Source organism: Protopterus annectens, chromosome 12.part0 (genome assembly GCF_019279795.1).
Source record: "Protopterus annectens isolate FY-2018-M chromosome 12.part0, PAN1.0, whole genome shotgun sequence".
Taxonomy (NCBI): Eukaryota; Metazoa; Chordata; order Ceratodontiformes; family Protopteridae; genus Protopterus; species Protopterus annectens.
In genome coordinates this window covers 86766353-86788889 of record NC_056746.1, presented here as the reverse complement: position 1 = coordinate 86788889, position 22537 = coordinate 86766353, and the positions used below count along the sequence as shown (strand labels likewise).

Here is a 22537-nt window from a genome sequence, read left to right as displayed (position 1 = left end):
TCTCTCTCTCTCTCTCTCAACAGCATATTTTGTTTGAGTTGCTAAATTTAGATCCCTAGATTGGGTGACCCTCATGCTGGACTTGTGGATGCATAGCAGCTGCATCAGGGCTAGATTTGTGAGTGCCTTGTAGATCAGGCATAGGCCACACTTTAACAGGTGGTAGGAGACATACAAAAGGGATAGGGCTTTTAGTCTACCTGCATAGTTCATGTTGTTTACATCCTGTATTTCCTTTGTGAGTAACCTCTGAGTTTGCTCCAGCTGCTTTAAGTGACTAGTGAAGTATATGCCAAATGGAGCATTTTACTCAATTATTGGTCTAATGAGGACTGAGTACAGTGGAAGTATAACTTCCTTGGATCTGGATGTTGTACCTTTACTTATTGACTGTGCTACATAAAAGGACTTCCTCACTACTGTGAATACACGGCTGTCAAAGTTCAGTCTACTATCTATCTGTGTTCCTAGATCTCTCACCTCCGAGTCCACTACAATGGCTGTGCTAATGATATTGTAATTTTCAGGTGTAGTTAACTTCCCACAGGGTATGATAATGCATTTTTTTTTGCATTTAGTTTTAGGCCATAGTTGTGTCACCAATCACTTGCCTGATCTAGACCCTCCTGAAGGATATCTACATCATTGGGGTATTCAATGACTGCCCCCAGCTTGCAGTTGTTGGCAAACTTTGTCATCCAGAGGCCTTCCACATTTGCCTTGACTTCAGAGAAATATATTCAGAACAGGAGTGATCCCAGTACTAAGCCCTGTGGCACACCACTAGTAACTGACCTTTTGCTGGATCTGGATTCACCCAGTTTAACTACGTGTCCTGTCTGAGAGCCAACTGGCTAACCATCTGGTAACATAGGGACTTGTAGCAAAAACCTCAAAACCAGACCAGAGACTTAAAACTGACAAGAAAAACAAAAAACTCTGTGCAGGAGACAGCGAATATCCACTTAATTGTACACCAAACATAGGGATTTAGGCCCAGTTTAGCGAGTTTACTTATAATACCTGAGTAGGGAATCTTGTCAGATGCCTTGGCCATGCCAAGGTAGGCAGTATGTACTATTTTACCCGCATACATGGCCTTAGTGACATTCTCAAAGAAATCTACCAGATTCAGTAAGCATGACCTGCACTTGACAAAACCAAATTGAGTCAGGTCCAGTGTTTGGAGGTTTCCTATGTCATTACTTATCAGGTCTATGATTATTCTTTCCATGGCCTTACATATAGGACTAGTCAAACTTATTAGTTTATGATTTCTCAGGTCAGTAGATGGTTCCCCCTTTATGCAGAGGGATAACTGTTGCTGTCCTCCATTCTACTGGGCCACAGCCAGTTCAGAGGCTGTAGTTAAACAGAGATACTAATGGGCCTGATAAGTCCTGATTTAAGCTGTTTAAGATGCAAGCTGGTATATTGTCAGGTCTCAATGAAGCCATGTTTTTAACTTTAGAAAGTACGGTGGCAACCTGTTCTTTGGTGATAATTGGCGGTGAACTGGTGGAGGATATTTTCTAAGGGAAAACTGAGGGTGATCAGAAGGTAAAATTTAAGCTGAATTTGTTGGTCAGATTTGCTAGGTCTTCAGGCTGAGTATAGGTGATGCCATCTTAAACTAATTCTGCACATTGCTGAGTATTGCCTTTAAGACTATGGGCATAACTGAAAAATTGTTATGGTTATCCTTTTCTTTGGAGGCTATTTTTACCTCAAAGTGTGTTTTCAGAGACTTGATTAGTTCCACGATTTGCTTGTTTAGACTAATGAGGGGCTTTTTGCTCTGTTGTTGCACATTTCCTTACTTCTCAACAGGATTTTCTTATTTTGTTGTACAACCTATTAATACCAGGAGTCCACCAGGGAGGCTTGTTTTTTGCTGTTTGACCTGGGTTTATTTCAGTCTGGTACTGCCATTTTTATGCAGTTGTTTATATGGACATACAGGACTTTTGTGTATGCCATTGCATAGGTTTCTGGATTAGGAGAAGCTTGGAAAATAGCTATGTTGTCCCTTAATAGGGAGTAATTTACCTTAGAGAAGTTTTAAAGTTCTGAGCATTAGATTGGGGGGGGGGGGCTAGTTTTACTTTTATTTCAAGAGAAACCACTTTGTGATCTGATCTTACTAGTGAGGACATCTCACCAGCAGGGGTGCAGCACTCTCCCATATTTGTGAGTACAAGATCGAGGAATTTGTTCCCCTGGTGGGAGTGCAGACTGGCTTATCCAGGGCATTTGAATTTACAAAGTCAAAAAAAATTTTGACCTGCATATTAGTGGTTGTATATACCTCCCAGTTAATGGAGGGGGTAGTTAAAATCACCCATGAGTATGGTATTGGGCTGGGTGGTGAATTACTCTAATAACTTTATGATGTATGGATTTCCTGGTTCATGGTTGGGGACCTGCAGCTAGCAAGAATATGGTCATGGATTTTTCCTATGGATAGTTGGACATGGAGTAGCTCAAGTGTGTCATATTGTTTGACCAGCCTTGAGGTGTGCATATCGTTTATGCAGATAGACACACCTCCACCTTTAGCTCTTTCATGTTCAGTGGGTGGTTGGAATGTATGAAAGACATTATAGCCATGCACTGCTAGAGTGCTTTCTGTGGCTTTGAACCATGTTTCAGTAACTGCACAGACGTCAGCATTCTCCAGGGTGAGGAGAGGTTCCAGGGAGTGCAGTTTCTGATGAAGACTCCCAGTAATGAACAGTAACACTTTAGCTTGTCCTTAGTAGCTTTTATGTTGGAAGGTCCGATTGGCAATGCCTAAAAAAAGCACTATAAGGGTGGACAATGTTTTGGCCAATATCAGAAAGGTGACAGGTGAAGACCATCTCTGGCAAAGCAGCCCTGACTATCAACCATGTCTTCCCAGGCTGACAAATATATGACTCTTCTGGAATGACACCAGTATCTAAGCCAGTTGTTAAAATCGATAACGTTCTGCTGGTACTGTAGTACCATCCTTGGAGTCAGTAGAATGCTGCACACTGCTGGGCTCATACCTGCCTAAGACACATATTCTGAGAACTCAATCATGTCTCTCTCTATATAGTCCAAGGAGGTACATCTCAGGTCATTCACGCCCACATGAACTATGATGGAGTCATACTGGTACTTGGGGGGGTAAATGACCTGACTGCTTGTATGAGTTGGAGAATCCTGGCCCCTGACAGGCAACTAACTGTAACCTTTCCCCTTTCCTGGTAAGAGGGACATCAGTGGGTCTCGCAATGAAGTCTCCTATGACCAGAATATTGGGTTGTAGAGTGTTTTGCCTTATGGGCTTGGTAGTTGAGACACAATAAGATGTGGCTTTGTGTGTTGTGATGGGAATTTTCTTGTATGTGTGGAGTTTCAGAGGCCTTTGAGGTTTGGTAAAGTTACATGTGACCACCTACACATATGTGGATCTGTGTGTGTGGCTGTTTGTGGGTGCAGTGAGTGAGGTGTGTGAGTTGCTGACAAACTATTTGCTGCTTTGTGTGTGACTGTATGAGAGAGTCTAGCCTCCAATGTCAATGTGTAACTACATCTCTCTCATACTGTATTTGTCTGTTTAAGAATTAAGTGGTTTGCCAGTGTACATAAGGCAATTGTTAAACTGCCTCAGCATACCCATTTCCACTAAGCTAGATGCAGAGACAGCAGGAAAGCACCCATGCATGTTTGCAAGTCCTAATGTATACTTGAATGGACAGGAGTAATGGGGGTCTGTAACCGGATAAGGAAAGTGTGCTTATGTGCTGCAATCTGCAGTTAACCTAACCAGAAATGCTGCCAGCACCAAATCAGATGCTCTCTGAGCAGTAATAGAGTCCTGGGAGCTATAATAAGGTAACTTAACGCACTAAACTTTCACAGTATAATGAAAATAAGCAAAGTTTCCAGATGGTTGGGTCTGTACAGGGCACTGGCATCATGCTCCATGCAAATGTGCCAAATTTATACCAGTACTGTAAATACAGAAAACTGACTGAGCCCTCTGGTCAACACGACTACACTTACAGCCTTTTTGTGTGCTTCCCAATTCAGATAGACCACGTAAATGCCTACCACCACTAGATGAATAATCCCAGTCCTCCTAATGTAAAAGCACATCAATGGACTGTCCAGAAGGAAATGCTACCACAAATAAACTTAAAGATATAGATACAGATACATCAGTGTACTTCAAACAGCTTATAAAAGTGTAGCTATTCAATCAAAGTACTTTGATTCGTATACTAGATAGAAAATGCACTGACCTCTTTATATAACAGCACAAAACAGTGCTTGCTAGAGTGTACAAAAGTACTACTTTACTCAGCAACTAGCTGGCTAGATAATGCATTCAGAACATGCAAGCGAGTAAATCAGACAAGGCAGAATGCACTTTTTTCAAAATGTGCACAAGGAAATGCAAATAAATAATTCAAGATAACAGCAGTAGTGCAGAAAGGGAGGAGCTTATAAAGCTCAATTTACAATAAGGGCGGTCAACTTAAAATTACCAGGTTTAAAAATCAGCTCAAGGAACGCAAGGGTAGATGGGAAAAAATAACTAGCACGGAGTCACCAAGAGTACGTATAGTTTATGCGGGCTTGGAGTCTTATCAGAAAAGATAAAGATGCAGAAATTCACTGTGTATTTAAGTATCACTCAAGAAACAAGTCAACCAATGGGGGAAAAAAACATATTAAATGTGCAGCCTAAATAATTTATCGCCCATACAGAATAAAAACACCGGGCTAAGCAGATTTCTTAAAACAGAAAGCAGAATTGAGCAGGTAAAACAGAAAGCAACTCTATAAGTTTAAGCAATTCACAGTCAATAAATATAAGCTTAACTTTCCTGACTCAGCAGGACGTCACCAAACAGTGCTTGTATTTTATGCAGGCTTGGAGTCTTATAAGCTTTAAAATGTTTGTTTTTATTACTGTTTGGGCATGCCCACTTTCGCCTATAGCCAAGTTCTTAAGAACAACTTGCAAAGCATCATCTTACACACTTTCTTTCAATCAAAGTATCCTACAAATAGTCATCTACATGTGACAATATTGCTGTTCTTCTTGAATATGGTGAAATAAGGAAAGAAAGACAACTTTTGGATTACAATCTTGTTTCATTCAGCTCCTCATGGCTTAAGTGATGACAGTTGATGTATCTTTCTTTAGACGTGTCGAAAATGCAATTAAATTAATGAAGGCTGGCTCAAATGTTAGCCACAAGCACAAACAACAAACAATATACTGCAAATGATTTCATAATAAATCTCAGAACTCTGAAGCATTACAAGACAGCAATGGAAAGAAAGTACAGTTGTTGAGTAAAACCTTAACACGACAGTAAATTTCCTTCCCTTCACTGATGCAGTATTCATCACTTAAGGGATATCCTGCCAAGGACAGCCCAATGACTGGCTAGCACGCCAGTCTTTAGCTCCTTTAGGCGCTGCACATCACACGCACGATGTAAGGCATAAAGGTGATGTAACGATGCAGATACTCAGAAATGAAAAAGCCCCACGTGGAACAGAATACCCTCAGGGACAAATAGGAACATATACATCCAGAAGGAAAACTGAAAAAGGAAGACATGAGAAGGACCCCTTGACCAGAGTGGCAACTGGAAAACAGGGCAAGAGTCAGGACAGAGGGAAATGCAGGGAGGTAATGAATACTGCAACAGTGAACAGGAGGACATCTATTGTTATGGTAAGATTGTCCTTCTATCACTATTGCAGTATTCTTTGACATCAGGGAGAGTACAAGAGCTCAAGAGGATACCTGTGAGGAGGAAGGCAGAGAAGAACCCCTTCCACAAACCCATGCAGGATATCCCTGGCAAAGCTTGCTCTGACTCTTCAAACATCCAACTTGCAATGTTTAGCGAAAGTATGAACAGAAGACCAAGGAGCAGCCTTAAGGATAGAATTGGTATCCAGACCCTTGAAAAAGGCATGAGAGAAGGCAACAGGCCTAGTACAATGAGCCTTCACTGAAAAGGAAAGACATTTGCCATGAAAAGAACAACAAAAGGAAACGGCCTTAGAAATCAAATAGAAGACAGTTTACTTAGAAACAGCCAAACTCAAAGTCCTGGGATGAAAACAAAAAGCTGTTCAGATTTGCAAAAAAACTCTGGTTTTATCTAAATAATATCGGAGATGTCTATGCAAATTCAAGGTGTGAAGAACCTTCTCACTGGCAAACTAAGGACAAGTAAAAAAAAAAAAGGAAGAAAGATGAACAGACTGATTAAGGGGACAACTTACTGACCACCTTGGGCATGAAAAAAGGATTTGTGTGAAGAGACTCCCTGTGTCTATGGAAAACTAAAAAAAGAGGAACAGAAATGAGCTCCTGAAGTTCAGACATCCTCTTGGCCTGAAGTAAGGGTCAAAACCAGAAGAGTCTTCTAGGTACAATGCTGCAAGAAAGCAGGCTCAAAAGGGGATTGGTTCAGTTTAAGTACAAAATTGAGGTCCTAGAAGGTAAACTAGGCTTTCTGGGAGGTCTGATATGAAAGGTGCCTCTAAGGAACTGCTTGACCTCAAGCCTAGAGGCCAGAGGAGGATTCAAGAGCAGACAAGCAGAAATTGTTGACAGGAGATTTCACTGAAGAATACGCCAAATGCAGATCATCACAGAAAAAAAAAACAGACCCAAACAAACCTCCACCAACAGAGGATCCTGATGTTAAGAAAGGCACAAAGCAAGAAATATTTTCCATTTAGACAGACATGATTTCCTGGTAGTGGATTTCATGGCCTCCTGCAGAACCTGAAGCATGTTCTCAGAAAAGAGGTGTCTAAAAAGATAAAAACATTATCATCCACAATGTCATTTGAAGAGTGGAGAAGTGAGAATGAATAACAGACCCTTTGTCTTGTGATAGAAGATCCACCCAGTGAGGTAACTTGTGGTGACTGCCCCTGTATAAGTCAGAAAGAAGGGGGAACCAATGCTGTCTGTGCCAAAATGGAGTCACCAGCAAGGTGTCGGGAGACTCTTGCCTAATATTGTGCAGAACTCATGGTAACAGAGGAAGGGGGTGTATAGAAAAATCCCCTTCTAAGGAGAAGACAGGGTGTCCACTTTCCAAGGCATAGGTCTTGTGAATGTGGAACAGAATAGAGGAAGGTGTCTTTTCAGAGGGGAGGCAAAAAGATCTACCTGAGGAATACTCTACCAATGGACAATGTCCAGGAGCACATCTCTGTAAACCATCCATTCATGAGCTTGTGTACCAGACCTGCTCAAGAAGTCTTCCACTAGATTGCCCTCTCAGGGAATGTAAACTGCCTGAAGAGTCACTTGATAATGGATAGCTGGCTAGATCCCACATCTGAACAGCATGTCTGTAAAGCAGATAGAACCTTGTGCCCCCCTGCCTGGTGACATACCATATTCACTGTGGTATTGTCTGTGAAAACTTTGAGGGACCTGAGATAAAAGAGAGAATGAAAAGCTTGCACAGCCAAAAGCAAAACTCTTATTTCCTTTATGTTAATGTAGAGGCAACAGACTGTGACCCTTTAGGAGGCCCACATGATACACCTCACCCCCTGTCTGAGGCATCTGTAAATAGCTCCTGAGTTGGAGCTGGAAATTGAAAAGGGAACCTGGGATTATGAGAAAGATGATGACTCCACCTCTAAAGCTCGGGCTTGAGGAAGGGAAGTAAGGGCACTGGGAAGTCCATGGGGTGGCAATGCTGATGCCACAGTGAGTTGAGGTACCACAGAAGTTTTCCCATATGAAGCCTGGTGAGAGGGAGCATGGGATTAGTAGAAGACATGAACCCCAGGACCCTGAGAAATTTCCTGGCAATGTCAGAGGAAGGAGGCAATGGAAAAAGGTTTTAAGAGTCAGAACCTTGGGGTCAGGCAGAGATGCCAACATGGAAACTGTCTGAAGTCTGCAACCAAAAAAAATATGATCCTGACAAGGTGCCAGAACTGATTTTGAGATATTTATGGTGAACCTCAGACTGTCTAGTAGGCAAGTAGTACACTTGAGATCCTGAAGCAGAATGTTCCGGAAAGGAAAATACAGAGAAACACAAAAATGTCCTGAAAAGATGAATGGTGATTGTCCTTGAGATCCTGAGATACCAGAAAGGCCTGCGGAAGAAGAGGAAACAATGCTGAAGGGATAATATCAGAAATGAAAGAATCATGAGAAAGGTGTTCAACAGGGAAAGAGCCAGAATTGGTCTCCAAGCACCTTCCTTTCATGAGACCAAAACCATCCTGGAATATAATCCTCCTCTACCTGGGTGGGAGGCACAGCTTGAATGGTGCTCTGAGCCAAAATGAGAGTGAAGAACCTCTGGGAAATTAAGGAGCTTTTCTCAAGTCAGCTGAGGAATACCTGAAAAGGAAGGGACTTCCAAATCATAAACTATCCCTGAAGGATAATGGACAGAATCCAAGAGTTTGAAATGAAATGCCAATTTGGAAGAGACGGAATAATTTTGGGACAAGGGAACCGGGCTGAGGGAAGGCAGAAGTAAACTATGAAATAGAACCAGGCTTGTCCTGAAAACAAGGATTCTGGGAGGTAGGAGTGAGTACACTTATCAGGAGGCACATGCCAAGAACCCTTCTTACCCTTGGAAGGAACTGCAAGATTGCTTATGATCAAAGGCAGACCTGGAGGGATAGTTTCTCTGAAATGTAGTAATGGGAGAAACAAAAATGTGTTTCAACTCCCACAAGGATTTGCATTTATCCTAGTGGGACTTGAAAAAGTCAGAAGTAGCAGCAGCAGCAGATCCAAAAAGATTGTTATCCAAAGAAGCATCCAGAAGTTTGGCCATAATGTCATCGGACAAAGCCTGAAGATGAAGCCAAGAATAGTGCCTCATAAATGAACCAAAGGCAGCAGCTTGGAAGTGGCATCATCTGCATCATAGCTGCATTTCATGGAAATGGTGGGTAACTTGAGAAGTGGAACCCAGCAGGGAAAGGGCCAAAGCCTTCCCCTCAGAGTGAAGGAGGTCAGGAACCACCTTTGAAAGCTGAGAAAGAAGAGCCAAAACATACCTGGTCATGTCAGTCTGGGAGTTAATGGCCATAAAGGACAAGATGGCAGCAGTGTAAACTTTCTTGCCCAAACTTTCCATAGCCCTACTATCCTTATCAGAAGACAATAGCTTGGTGGATGGCAACAACTTGGATGGCTTGTCAGAAGTGACTGGCACTACAGAAGGTTCAGCAGAAGAGCATTTATAAAGAAATTTGCACTCCTTGGGCACTTTATAAAACCTATCTAGTTTCTTTGGTAGAGGAGGCTGACTTGTCAGTGGCTACAGAAGCAGGCAAAAAAGTGTCCAAAAGGGAAGTCAGAACAGGAGGAACAGCAGATGATTTGGGAAACACCATTTGTAGGAGCTCATAAAACCTTTTTTGAATATCAGAGATTTGGGAATAATCCTACTTAACATAGTCCATCATACAGACAGTGGTATCCCCAAAGGAGAGCTCTTCCAAAGTGGAGTCTGGACTTCAGGATTCATCCTCCTCTGAACCATAGGAAGGGAATTGGGAAGAATAGGTCCAGGGTTCTTCCCGAGTCCAAATCCTCATCTGTGGAACCTAATCTAGAGGTTTCTTGAGTGGAGTGGAAGACCAGGGAGGAGCAGATACCCCTTGGCTTCTCGGTCATTAAAGCATCAACCCCCCAAGTGAAATCCTGGTATTCACGTTGGGGATCCTTCACAACAAGGGAATGTACTGTTGTGTAAACTCTTACCATAATGGTAGATGTCCTTCTCTCTACTGTCACACTATTCTTTATATTAGGGATCCCCTGCAAAGGGAGGCTCAACATCTTGTCAGTATACCAAAGCCTTTAGGTTGCCTTAAGGTACTCCACACATTACACATATGCTCCTTGCATAGCATAGGGCATAAATATGACATCTGGATGTATCATCCTTTATTACTATGAGCCCTAGTAGGAATGCCACTCCAATGGAAAAAAGAGGTAATCAGTACATCCAGAAACGAAATGGACCAGGTAGTGGAGGGAGGGAATACTTCAACAGTTAAGAGAAGGATATCTACACTATTATGGTAAGATTTTACATGACTATACTATGCCCTTCCATTTGACTGTTGCAGTATTCTTTACATTAGAGTGAGTGCCAAAGCTCAGGAAGAAACACGGGAGGAGGAAGGAACAGGACCAGTACAACTGTCTAGGAAGCCATAAAGGATGGACCTAGCAAAACCAGTTGTAGCTCTGGGGATTCCATGCAACCTGTAATGATTGGAGAATGCATGCACTGAAGTCCATTTAGCTGCCTCTAGAATAGAATTAGTGTCCAAACCCTTAAAAACAGTACCAGGAGAAGCACCAGCCTTAGTAGAATAAGCCTTAATAGAAGAAGAAAGGCTCTTACCATGAAGGGAATAACAAAAATAAATAGCTTTTGAGATGCAACAAGAAACAGTTTTCTTGGATATAGCTAATCCCAAGGACCTGGGATTAAGGGAAACAAAGAGCTGATCAGATTTCCTAATAGTCTTGGTCTTATCCAAATAAAATCGGAGTTGTCTATGCACATCCAACGTGTGCAGCACTTTCTCACTGGCAGAGCGCGGAGAAGGAAATAAAGTCGGCAAATGAATAGACTGATTACGGGACAGCTCATTCACCATCTTGGGTATAATAGAAGGATTAATACCCAAGGGCACCCTGTCCTTATGAAAACCAAAAGAGTAGGACAAGTCATAAGGGCTTGAAACTCGGACACCTGTTGAAGATGCAACCACACCTTCTGCACCTTTAGGGAGCTAAAAGCTGCTCCTCATCCCACGCCTGAAGCATCTGTGAACAGCTCCTGGGAAGGAAGAGGGGGTGAAAAGGGAGCCCTGGATTTATAGACAATTGCTGAATCCACCAGTGAAGTTCCTTCTTGAGATTCTGGGGGATGTGCATGTTGAAGCAAAACTGACTTCAGGAACCACTGGAACTTTCTTAGGTGGAGTTTGGCCAGAGGGAGCATAGAGATGGTGGATGCCATGAACCCCAGAACTCTCAGAAATTCCCTGGCTGTAATACAAGCAAGAGGAAGAAGAGTTTGAACAAACAAAATGAGTGTCAAGGTCTTGGAAGGAGGCAGGGATGACAGCACTGGAAGCCATAACCATCAGAACTTTTCTCCAGGACACACAGCTGGGGTTCCAAATCTGTACTCTTACTACACATCTTGACTTGAGCACAGTCCACTGCAATGGAGCAAATTGCTACTACCTCCCTGTAACAGGACATAAGCTGTGTAGCATCTTTCCTAAGTTCCCAACTCTAAGCTTTAAAACAGTGAACTTATAGCATCCTGATCCCACTCCAACTAGCAAGCAAACTTGCTGAGACAGTAATCAGATGCAGTAAACTGCAATTTCACAGGAGGCAATCTGATCCACATCAGCAAAAACAGACCAAAATAATATAACCTCTACAGAGTTTGCTGCGAACTACCAGAAATCCTTTACAGTTTTTTTTTTTTTTAATACTGTTGGGAGGTGTACATTGATAGAAAATGCCAAAAAACAAATAGAATTCTGCCTGACTCTGGCTAACAAAGATCGCAGATGACTGCAAACTGACAGCCATTATTGAATCCTCAAATGATGTGGATACTCTACAAAAGGGCCTTACAGAAACAGATGCTTGATGCCAGAGCCATGGGCTCAAGCTCAATGCCAAGAAATGTATAGTTATCCCCTTTGGGAAAAAACATGTACCTGTGAATTACCACATAGGTAGCAGTACACTAAACACCGAAAGTGTGATAAGAGACTTAGGGACACAGGTGGACAGTGGTCTCACCGTCGATAACCACATCACCACAACAGTCAGGAAATTCTTCTATGTGGCACACCTCATCACTAAGGGCTTTTCATCCAGAAAAAAGGAGGTCTTTGTCCCACTGTACTCATCCCTCATTAGATCCATTATAGAATACAATGCCCCATTTGGTATGTACCTCTCAAGACATCTGCAACAACTGGAAAGGCCATAGAAATACCTCACTAAAAGAATCACAGGCCTAAAGCATATGCCCTACGCTGACCGCCTTAAAAAACTCCAGCTATACTCTGTCGCATATCTACTTAGAGGCAATATCTGCTTAACATACAAGGCCATGTCAAACCCAGAGCTGTTGGACATGCTACACTTAAAGAAATCCCAATCCCTCAGAGCCACACTCTCCAGGGATCTAAACCTTGTCATCACAATAAACAAAACATGCTGGAGGGATAGGTTCCTGACTCAGAGACTCCCCAGACTCTGGAATAGACTTGCCCATACATGTCAAGCAGAGTGCGTCTTTGGCCCTTTTCAAAAGGAACCTTGACGATTGGATGGGAGAAAGGAAATTCACCCTGGAGATCACGTCAGTCGCCCTGCTAGACAGGGGTCCAGGGAAGTAAATAGTGTGGGAAGAAATAGCCAGGCAATTGTTATGACTAGGCTTATATAGGCCCTAGGGCTGATAGCCTAGTAGCAACCTATGAACCTATGACATAATATTCCTGCCTATTTGGAGCTGCAGAACCAGTCGTGTCACCTTTGGGCAGATAAATGCTAATCCCACTGTAGGAGATGGGCATGGGAGCTAGCCTAGCACTGAACTTCAGAGAAAGTTAAAATTCTTCGTTACAATTTACAGGTTAAAAAGTCTGCTTAGCTGTAAAATTAACTGTATCTCTTAGCTTCAGGTGTTTTATCTGTTTACTACTGAGTGAGAATTGTGTACAACTTTCATCAATTCAATGACACATTTTTAAAAATGACTACTAGTTACTTTGTTCTAATTTAGGTAAAAATCACCTATCGAATAAGGTGAAGGAGATTGGGGTAATTGCAGAAATGCATGCTTTCAGCAGATTTGTTATAAAAGTAAAAGGAGGGCACCACCCTGGTTTGATTCAACCCATAATTCTGACATTACTATGGGGAAACATTATGCACAGTTAATTTTAACTAAATCACAGTAAGACAGAGTACACGTGGTTGTCACCTCATTAGGATAAAAGCAAATAATCGCACCAGACTTTCTGTTTTGCCAGTTCAATAATCTTAAGCCACAAGTTTGAAGATGAATGTTCATGAGGTTACTAAAGGAGTGGGACTGTGGGATACAGCTCAGCAGCATTAAAGGGACAGAGTATGATGTGAACTAATGCTGTTATGTATAAACATCAAGCAAACAAAGTTATATTGAGAATATATGAAACCAAGGTATGAACGTGAACACAGAAATGCCTTTTTCAAAGGCAGTTAAGGCAGGCAAAAGTCAGGGCAAATAAAGAAAACTAAAAATCGTGATTTCAAGGGTCCACTCGGGAATTCGTGGCATCCCATTATTTTGACCTCAAAACCGGGAAATTACGAGGAATTCTGTATAGTTGAGAGGGGTCTATATTAGAACATTGATGTTTCAAAACTTCAAATGTTCTAATATCGAACCCTATTCAACGAAAGCTGAAAATATCGAAGCAACAGAAAAACAATTTTTTTCCTAGGGAAAGAATTTGGTTGTCCATTTCTGTTGCTTCGGTATTTTCAGCACTGTGGTGGAAAGTTACGGGTCAGATTCAGGTAAGTGTGCGATTGAGGGCGGGTTAGGTTAGTTAGGGTGCGGGTTAGGTATGTGTACGATTGTGTGGACGTGAGGGTTAGGGCGGGTTAGGCGAGGTTAGGGTTAGGGCATGGGTTAGGTATATGTGTGTGATTGTGTGGAAGTGAGGGTTAGGGCGGGTTAGTTGAGTTAGGGTTAGGGCACGGGTGAGGTGAGTGTGCGATAGTGATGGACCTTAGGGTTAGGGTTAAGGTAAGTGGATAGTTAGTGGTGTGTGTATAGTTTAGTGTAGGGTTAGGTGTAAGATTTTAGGTGTATGTGTGTGGATTACTGTTTGTTTGGTGTGCTTGTGTTGTGTGTATGTGTTTTGGAAAAGCAAAATTTTTCCCTAGGAAAAAAATTTGCTGTTCTGTATGTTTGATGTTTTCAGCTTTGGCTGAATAGGGTTCCATATTAGAACATTCAAAGTTCTGAAACTTTGATGTTCTAATATAGAAACGGTTGAGAGGTATGCTTGGAGCAGCAGAAAAGCCAAAGAGCAAAGCAGAGAACTGAAAATGCCAGGAAGCAACAGAGAAATGTAAAAACGTTCTGAAAAGGGGTTGCATTAAGATATGGAAATAGGCGTCCTTGGGATCCAGAGATGCCATATAAGCTTGAGGAAGCAAAAGAGGGAACAAAGTCTGAAGGGACAACATTAGAAAGGAGGGCACCTTCAGAAAAGTGTTATGATGAGAGATGTCTAGAATAGGTCTCCAAGTACAGTCTTTTCTGGGTACTAGAAACATCCTGGAGTAAAATCCCCTCCCCTGTGGGACACAGGCACCTCTTGAATAGTACCCTGAGTCAAAAGGTCCCAAAATACCTCTGGAGAAAAGGAGAGTTGTTCCCGGGGGGGGGGGGGTGAGGAATACCCATAAAGGGGGAAGGGATATCCACTCCATGAAATACCCTGTGAACAATGGACAGGACCCAGGAATCCTGAGTAATCTGCAGCCAAACAGGAAATGAAAGCGAGAGAGAGAGACAAAGAGAAAGAGGAATGTGGCTGGGAAAAATAGGACAGTCAGACAGCACCTGGTTTATGTGAAAAAGGAGACTTCTTCTGGAGGACAAGATTGTCCATGAACAAAGGCTGGCTTACTGGGGTAGTTTCTCTGAAATTTAGGCATCTGAGAAACAAATACATGTTTAAGTTCTTGTAAAGCCTTGCCCTTATCCTGAAGGGACTTGCAACAAATCAGCAGACACTTCTCCAAAACAAGTGTTTATCATCAAGAGGGGCATCCATCAACTTAGCCTTGATATCATCAAGCAAAGGTTGAAGACGAAGCCAAGAATATCTCACAGAACCAAAGGAAGCAACCCTACGGGAAGCATCTGATGCATCATAACTACATTTGTTGGAATGACGAGCCACCTGGGAGGAAGTCCCTAACAGGGAGAGGGCAGAGGACTTACCCTCAGAGTCTGAAAGATCAGAAATAACCCGGCAAGCCTGGGACAGGAGAGCCAACAAGTACCTGGATATACAGGTCTTATAATTAACAGCCCTAAAAAAGTCAAGGTATCAGAGGTATAAATCTTTTTGCCTAGCCTTTCCATGGTCCTGCTATCTTTATCAGAGGACTTGTCAGAGACTACAGACATCACCAAAGGGTCAGCAGCAGGACCCTTATGCAAAGATTTACAGTCCTCAGGCATCCTATAAAATCTATCAGGTTTCTTAGGAGCAGGAGGACAGAGTCTGGAGCCTTAGAAGTATTGGAAAATGCATCCAACAAGGCAGCCAAAACAGGAGGAACAGCAGAAGGTTTAGGAGAATCTAACCAGCAATTCAATGCATCTTTTATGTACCTCAGAGACCTGAACACAATCCTATTTAAAGAACTCCATCATCCTGGAGATGATGTCCCCAAAACAAATCTCTTTAAAAGGAGTATCTCGACTGGTAGATTCATCTTCCTCAGATCCATAGTCCAAAGAAGAAGGAATATGAAAATAGTAAGCAAGGAATTCCTCATCAGAATCAAGCTCCTCCAAGGAATTCATCAGAATCAAGCTCCTCCAAGGACTTCCTCATCAGAATCAAGCTCCTCCTCAGTGGAATCCCATTTCCTAGGTAATTTTTAGGGGAGTAGGGGACCAAGGGGGGGCTGGAATAGAAACTCCCTGAGGAGGTTTCGATCCATCAAAGCACTAAACAAACCCTGAGGGAAGGCCGGACATTCACTCTGTGGATTCTTAGGAGCAGGAGAAATATGTTTAGTCTTTTGATTTTTCTTCAGTGGGACGTCTGCCTTATAAAAGTAGGAAAGCTCTAACTCAGGATGGCATTCATGATGGTAGCAGGGACGTTTTCTCTGACTAATATCTGAGGAATACACCTAGTCCCCTCAGAACAATCAGCCATGGTTAGCCCTGAGTGTCAGAAATGGACATATGCAAAGTCTCCTTGGACATGTTTAAAGTTGGATACCCACAGGGCTCCAACCCAGTCAAGGCAGAAGAATCCAAAGACAAAGCTGGGTGAACCTCCAGGCATTAACTCACCTCAGGAGAGATGGTCAATGGAGGCTGAACAGCAGAAAATTCCATCCTAGGCTTCTTGGTCTTCTTCTTCACTGACGGCTGTCCCTTGGAATGGGAAGTATCCTCCATCATGTCTTTTTCAAGAAGCTTAAGAAACTGATTTTTCAAGATAAAGCGTCAAAGGAGATAGCCTACTCCAAAGGGTTTTAGGTACAAAAGCCTGGCAAATGGAACAGGATATATGGTCGTGAAAGGCACCTATGCAAAAAAGGCACTGGTCATGGCAGTCTTTATGGGGAAACTGTCGCCCACATTGGCATTTACCCTTTCTGGATGACATAAAACCCCACAAGCAACAATAAAAAGGATAAGTAAAAAAAAAGAACTCCAGTGGGGGTGTTACCTGAAACGGCTTGGTGAACCAGCAACAGATCAGATTTTCAGACAGATCAAGCAATGACATTCGGACTGGCAGCAAAGAAGTTTTGAGGATGGTGCATCCAGATGTCACCTTTATTATGCCCTATGCTATGCAAGGGAGCAACTGTGTGATGTACAGCATACCTTAAGGCAACCTAAAGTTTCTGGCATGGGATCCCTAATGTAAAGAACTCTGCAACAGTGAAATGGAAGGACATATATGCTTCATCTTTTATTTCTTTTCCTGTTGGATGCCCACGCAAAACATCCTCAGAGGGTCAGACCTCTGACGCAATTCTATAATGATTGTAGGAATCTCATCCCTCACTAATATCAGAGGAATCCCCCTGGGCTCTTCAGATGTAATTATCCAAGGATCCCCCTAAATGTCAGGCACAGACATTTGAAAAGCCACTGAAGGTGTGTGTGAAGCTGGATTCATGCTGGCTTTTGAAGGGATCATGATAGAGGAATCCAAAGCATGTACCAGATTGTCCTCTGGGCTTTCACAAGCCTCAGAAGACACATTTTGGGGAGGCTGGACAGCTGCTGGCTCAGACCTAACTTTTTTTGCCGCCTTCTTGACAGATGGCTGGATTCCGCCATAGCACCCTGAGTCAACAACTTAAGACAGTGGCTGTCCGGGTATATGGACATAGAGAAGAGCTGACTTCTTGGGTCTTGGACACAAACACCTAGCAGACAGGACACAGTATATGATTATGAGAAGCACCCAAACAATAAAAGGCACTGGTTGTGATGGTCTTTTTAGGGACTCTGTCTTCCACACCGACATTCTCCCTTCTGGGTGACATGGACACAACAACAACAACAACAACAACAACAATTAGATAAGGAAGAGAAACCCCAATAAGACCCTTACCTGAAAATACAGCTGGGTAAACAGCACAGCACAAGGCTGCTCAAAAACACATCTGATAATGGCGTTCTGGCTGCCGGCAAAGATGTTCTGACTATCTGTGTCCACACATCACCTTTATGCCCTATATCATACATGGGGAGCATGTGTGTGACATATGGTGCCTATAGGAGCTGAAGGCTTTAGTACGCTGTCTGGACGTTGGGATAACCTTGGTTGGAAATCCTTTAGGTAAAGAATACTGCAACACTGATATGGAAAGCATCAGATGTGTTTTCCACCGATTGCCATGTCATCACCTACAAAGCCAAGGCTGATTTTATATCTAATTTTAAAGAGCATGCAGCTACAAAGACATGACAAACAAAACCCATCACTCTGAATAATCATCATCTGCTTCTCTAGTGAAGATAAATACAGCATGGAAAACTGCCTTCTTGCGGATCTTTAATACTGACTTTGTTATGAATGAATAACTATTTTTTCGGGATCCCAAAGGCAAGAAACAGCTGCTGTACTACTGCTAGAATGAGCATACAGTTAAAAACAGAATAAATCCTCACCTCCCTGCAGAGTATATTCCATCACTGGATTGCTGAACAATCCCAACCCGGCTCCATTGTATGCAGCCACCTGGATTTCATACTGTGTCCAGATGATGAGTCCTTTCACCAGACAGTAGTTAATCTCAGGACTAGTAATGTTTTTGTACTGGTAATCCCCAGGAAGGCCAGCCAGTCGGTACCTACAAAGAGAATGAATAATCTAAACTCAAGCTGCTCAGACAATTTAAATGTGACCGGACACCAGAAAATGAGAATGTCTACAAGCAGGAGCCAAATTAGTTCTATCATGCATTTCTACAAGCTGCAGCATTGTGTTTTACGAATTTTCTCTCTCTCACAACAGTACCACTAAAATGATTTCAGACCTAAAGGTAAAGGTATCACAAATTTCCAAGCTAAAAGTGCCTGATAAAGAACAGCTGAAAGTAATGAGTGAGCAAGGATCCTGTATCCAGGAAACGGACAGCATTGCACATGAAACATTTTATAGCTAGCCAGACCACATTACTTGACATCTATGATGTTAGCCTGGAGAATTATAAAATAACACCCATCATGGGGAACTGACAAGAACGGGTGATTTTTATATAGACAAATAGCATTTCTGCAAGTTTATATATATATATTACACATTTATATACACACACATTTTTTTTTAATATAACATCAGCATGAAATTCCACAATGTAAAACTTGGTATTCTGTGAATGCTAAAAAGCCATATCCCACTCAAGGTGAAGACAAGACTGTTTCGTCCATTTCTTGGCCTTGTCAGTACAGCGTAAGTGGATTGTTTGGCTATACCTTGTATACACAGTGCTTAAAATCAAGTCTGATGTCCATAAACATTAGGGAACATGCAAAATGTACCAAACAACATTAAAGCCAAACGATTAAAAGGTTAACAGACACAGTGAAAATTTTTGCTTGGCTGATCTTTCTTGCGATTTTTACATGAACTTTTTTTACCTTTTGGTATGGATGCTATTTTGATATTTTGCAGGCCATCCTAATGTTTATAGATATCAGGCTTGATTTTTAAGCTCTGTATTCCTAGAGTAAAGCTAAACAATCCACTTATGATGTACTGATGAGGTCAAAAATGGTTGAAACATGGCATTTCTACAGCTAGTGGTGTTTGGCTTTACTGGCCTGAATGTACCAATAAAGACTTAAAAAGTAAAAAAAAATAAAAAAGTTGTGGGCATTCAGAAGCCATGTAGCTGAAACACTTGTACGTATTTAAGGGGTCATTTGCATATATCTCATTTTCCTTCACTACAAGAGGTTTAAGGTATTACACACACACACATTTTATATATATATATATATATATATATATATATATATATATATATATATATATATATATATATATATATATATATAGGTTCATAGGTGTGTACTAGGCTAATGGCCCTGGAGCCTTTACAAGCCTAGCCCATAGGACTACCCTGGCATTGTGCCACCAGACCTTAGTTCCCAGTGCCTCTGTCGAGTAGAGCCACCAGAGTGATCCCAGGGGTGAATTTTCTATTTCCCATCCACTCAGCAAGATTTCTCTTAAAGAGGGTCAGTAAGGTGCTCTGTTTGACATGTATGGGAAGTCTATTCCACAGCATGGACAGTCTCTGGGTAATGAACCTGTCCCTCCAGCATGTCCTGTTGACTGTGACAATGAGGTAGAGGGATTGGGATTTCTTTAGATGTAGCATTTCTAACAGAGCTGGGTCAGATATGGCTTTGTAAGTCAAGCAGAGATCGTCTCTAAGTAGGCGATATGAGACAGAGAATAGTTGGAGTGTTTTGAGTCTGTTCTTACAGAACAAGTGTTTAAGGTCTAGGATCCTCTTTGTGAGGTATTTTTGCAGCCTCTCCAGTTGTTGCAGGTGTCTAGTGAGGTACATGCCAAATGGGGCATTGTACTCCATGACTGGCCTAATGAGGGAAGAGTAGAGGGAAACAATGACCTCTTTCTTCCAGGATGCAAAACCCTTAGTAATGAGATGTGCCACATAAAAGGACTTTCTAACCACAGTGGCAATGTGGTGGTCAAAAGAGAGGTTGTTGTCAACCTGTGTTCCCAGATCTCTTTTAACACCTTCTGTGTTCAGTGGATACCATCGATGTGGTAATTCATGGGAACCTGTTTTTCCCAAAGGGGATGACGACACATTTTTTTGGCATTGACCTTAAGGCCATGGTTCTGACACCAGTCGTTGGTCTCAGTGAGGCCTTTCTGTAGGATGTCAACATCACTTGGGGAGTTCATAATAGCTCCCAACTTGCAAACGTCTGCAAACTTTGTCAGCCAGAGTCCCTTCGTGTTGACCTGGACTTTAGAGAAGTAGATACCAAACAGGAGAAGACCCAGGACCAAACGGGTTCTATCTGTGAGCCAATTTGCAACCCACTTAGTGATATACGGGTTGATATCTAACTTAGTCAGTTTTTCTATGATTCCTGAGTAGGAAATGGTATCAAAGGCCTTGGCCAGATCAAGGTAGGCTGTTATGAACCACATTGCCTTCATCCACAGCTCTGGTGACTAACTCAAAGAAGTTGACCAAGTTGAGCAGGCATGATCTACCCTTCACAAAACCAAACTGTGTGGGATCCAGAGTTTGGAGATTCCCTATATCCTTGTTTATTAGGTCCATGATGACGGGTTCCATAGCTTTGCATATCAGGCTCATCATGCTAATGGGGCGATAGGTTCCAGGGTCTGTAATCGCTCCTCCATTGCGGAGGGATGACTGTAGCAGTGTGCCATTCAGTAGGGACAAAGCCTGACGTACAGGTGAAGTGCCAAGTTCAATATGTAGTTCATGTAGAACACAGCCAGGGATAATGTCATGTCCCATAGAACCTGTATTCTTGGCCTTTGGCAGTGCTGTTTTAACTTGTACCACAGTAATACTGGGTGCCTGTCAATCTGCTAGTATTGTGATTGGTCCTTTGGGGGTGGGAGGGGTAAAGTTGGCACTGAATCTGTCGGCCAGTATATTGGCAATATCTGTTTGCTCAGTATAGGAGGTACCATTGTGCAGTAGCTCAGAGCAAATCTGGGTATTGCTGTGGAGATTGTTTACATAACTATAGAAAGCCTTGTGATTGTCTTTACTATCTGCTGCAATCCTGTTTTCCTAGCTAGCTCTAGAGGATTTGATGAGAGATCTCAACTTTTTGCTGAGGCTGATAAGGGAGTTTTTCCAGTCTTGGGACTTCACCTTATTCCGCATCAGTTTCCTCCTCCTGTTGTAGTTTGTTTATGGCAGGGGACCACCAGATTGGCTTTCTTTTTTTGGAGGAGAGCGTCTTGCTTCTATTGGGTATGGCAATATCCATGCATTTGTGTACGTGTTCATACAGTGCATTGGTGTATAATTCGGTGGTCATGCAACTATTCTCCATTTGCATGGGTGCCATGAAATTATCCACCTCTATTTTTAGAAACCCAAAGTTAGCTTTGTTAAAGTTTTCCATGGTGGTTACCTTTGCGGGTGTGGGGGTGGGGGGTGGGTGGGAGGGATGTGTATTTCCAAGGTGATTAGTTTGTGGTCAGATCTAACCAGAGAAGAGTTGACTATTGGTGTAGAGCAACGGTCATCCATGTTAGTAATGGCCAGGTCAAGGATGTTGCTACCTCTAGTGGGGGTAAGAACGAGCTGGTCCAGGGCACTGGAATTAATGAATTCCTGGAAACGCTGGGCAAGTGTATTGGTACATGAGTAGTTTTCCCAGTTAATGGAGGGGAAGTTTAAGTCGCCCAGTATAAGTGTGTTAGGTTGGACCCTAATATTCTCCAGGGTGCTTAGGAATGTGGAGTGAGTCTTTGGACATGGTTGTGGACCTATAGCATGTTACGACCTGAATCGCTCTCCTACCCAATGTTAGCTGCACCTGAAGTATCTCTGATGTGTTATATTGGGCTACCAGTCTGGAGGTGTGCTTATCCTTTATGAATATGGAACCTCCAATTCCTTTGGAGCTTTGGTCCAAGTTCTGGGGCCGAAAGGTGTGGAATGAGTTGTAGCCTGGTAGTGCAGGGTTGCTTTCTGCTGCTTTAAACCAGGTGTCTGTTACAGCACAAATGTTGATGTTCTCCAGTTTGAGGACTGCTTCGAGTGAGTGCATTTTGAGATTTAGACTTCTAGCATTGAGCAGCATGACCCTCAGATTGCATTTGTTTGTAGCTGTTACAGTGGTAATTTGGTCTTTGGAACACCACTTAAAAAAGGCTCCATAGGGGTGGCAAGAGCCTTGGCCAGTATCTGGAAGCCCAGGGGGGACAGATGCAGGCCACCTCTGGCAAAGAATTGAGGTCTGTCAATCATGTCATCCCAGGCAGACAGATACTGGATCCCCTTAGAATGACACCAGAAATTTAGCCAATTGTTGAAATCAGTCATTTTCTGCTTGTACTGTGGTATCAGTCTGGGTGATGGTAGGATGCTGCTCAGAGCTAGGGTCATACCTGCCTGGGCTACATAATTTGAGAGCTTCTCCATGTCTCTTTTCATGTAGTCCAG

General features: G+C 42.5%; 1 protein-coding gene across 1 annotated transcript in view; it reads right to left on the bottom strand.

Moving 5' to 3' along the window:
* SDK1 (sidekick cell adhesion molecule 1) overlaps positions 1–22537 on the bottom strand; it is a 2805673-nt gene that overhangs the window by 884034 nt on the left and 1899102 nt on the right. Inside the window, exon 16 of the mRNA XM_044089098.1 lies at positions 18003–18184. Within this exon, the coding sequence (XP_043945033.1) occupies positions 18003–18184 (182 nt within the window). The remainder of the gene's footprint in view (positions 1–18002; positions 18185–22537) is intronic.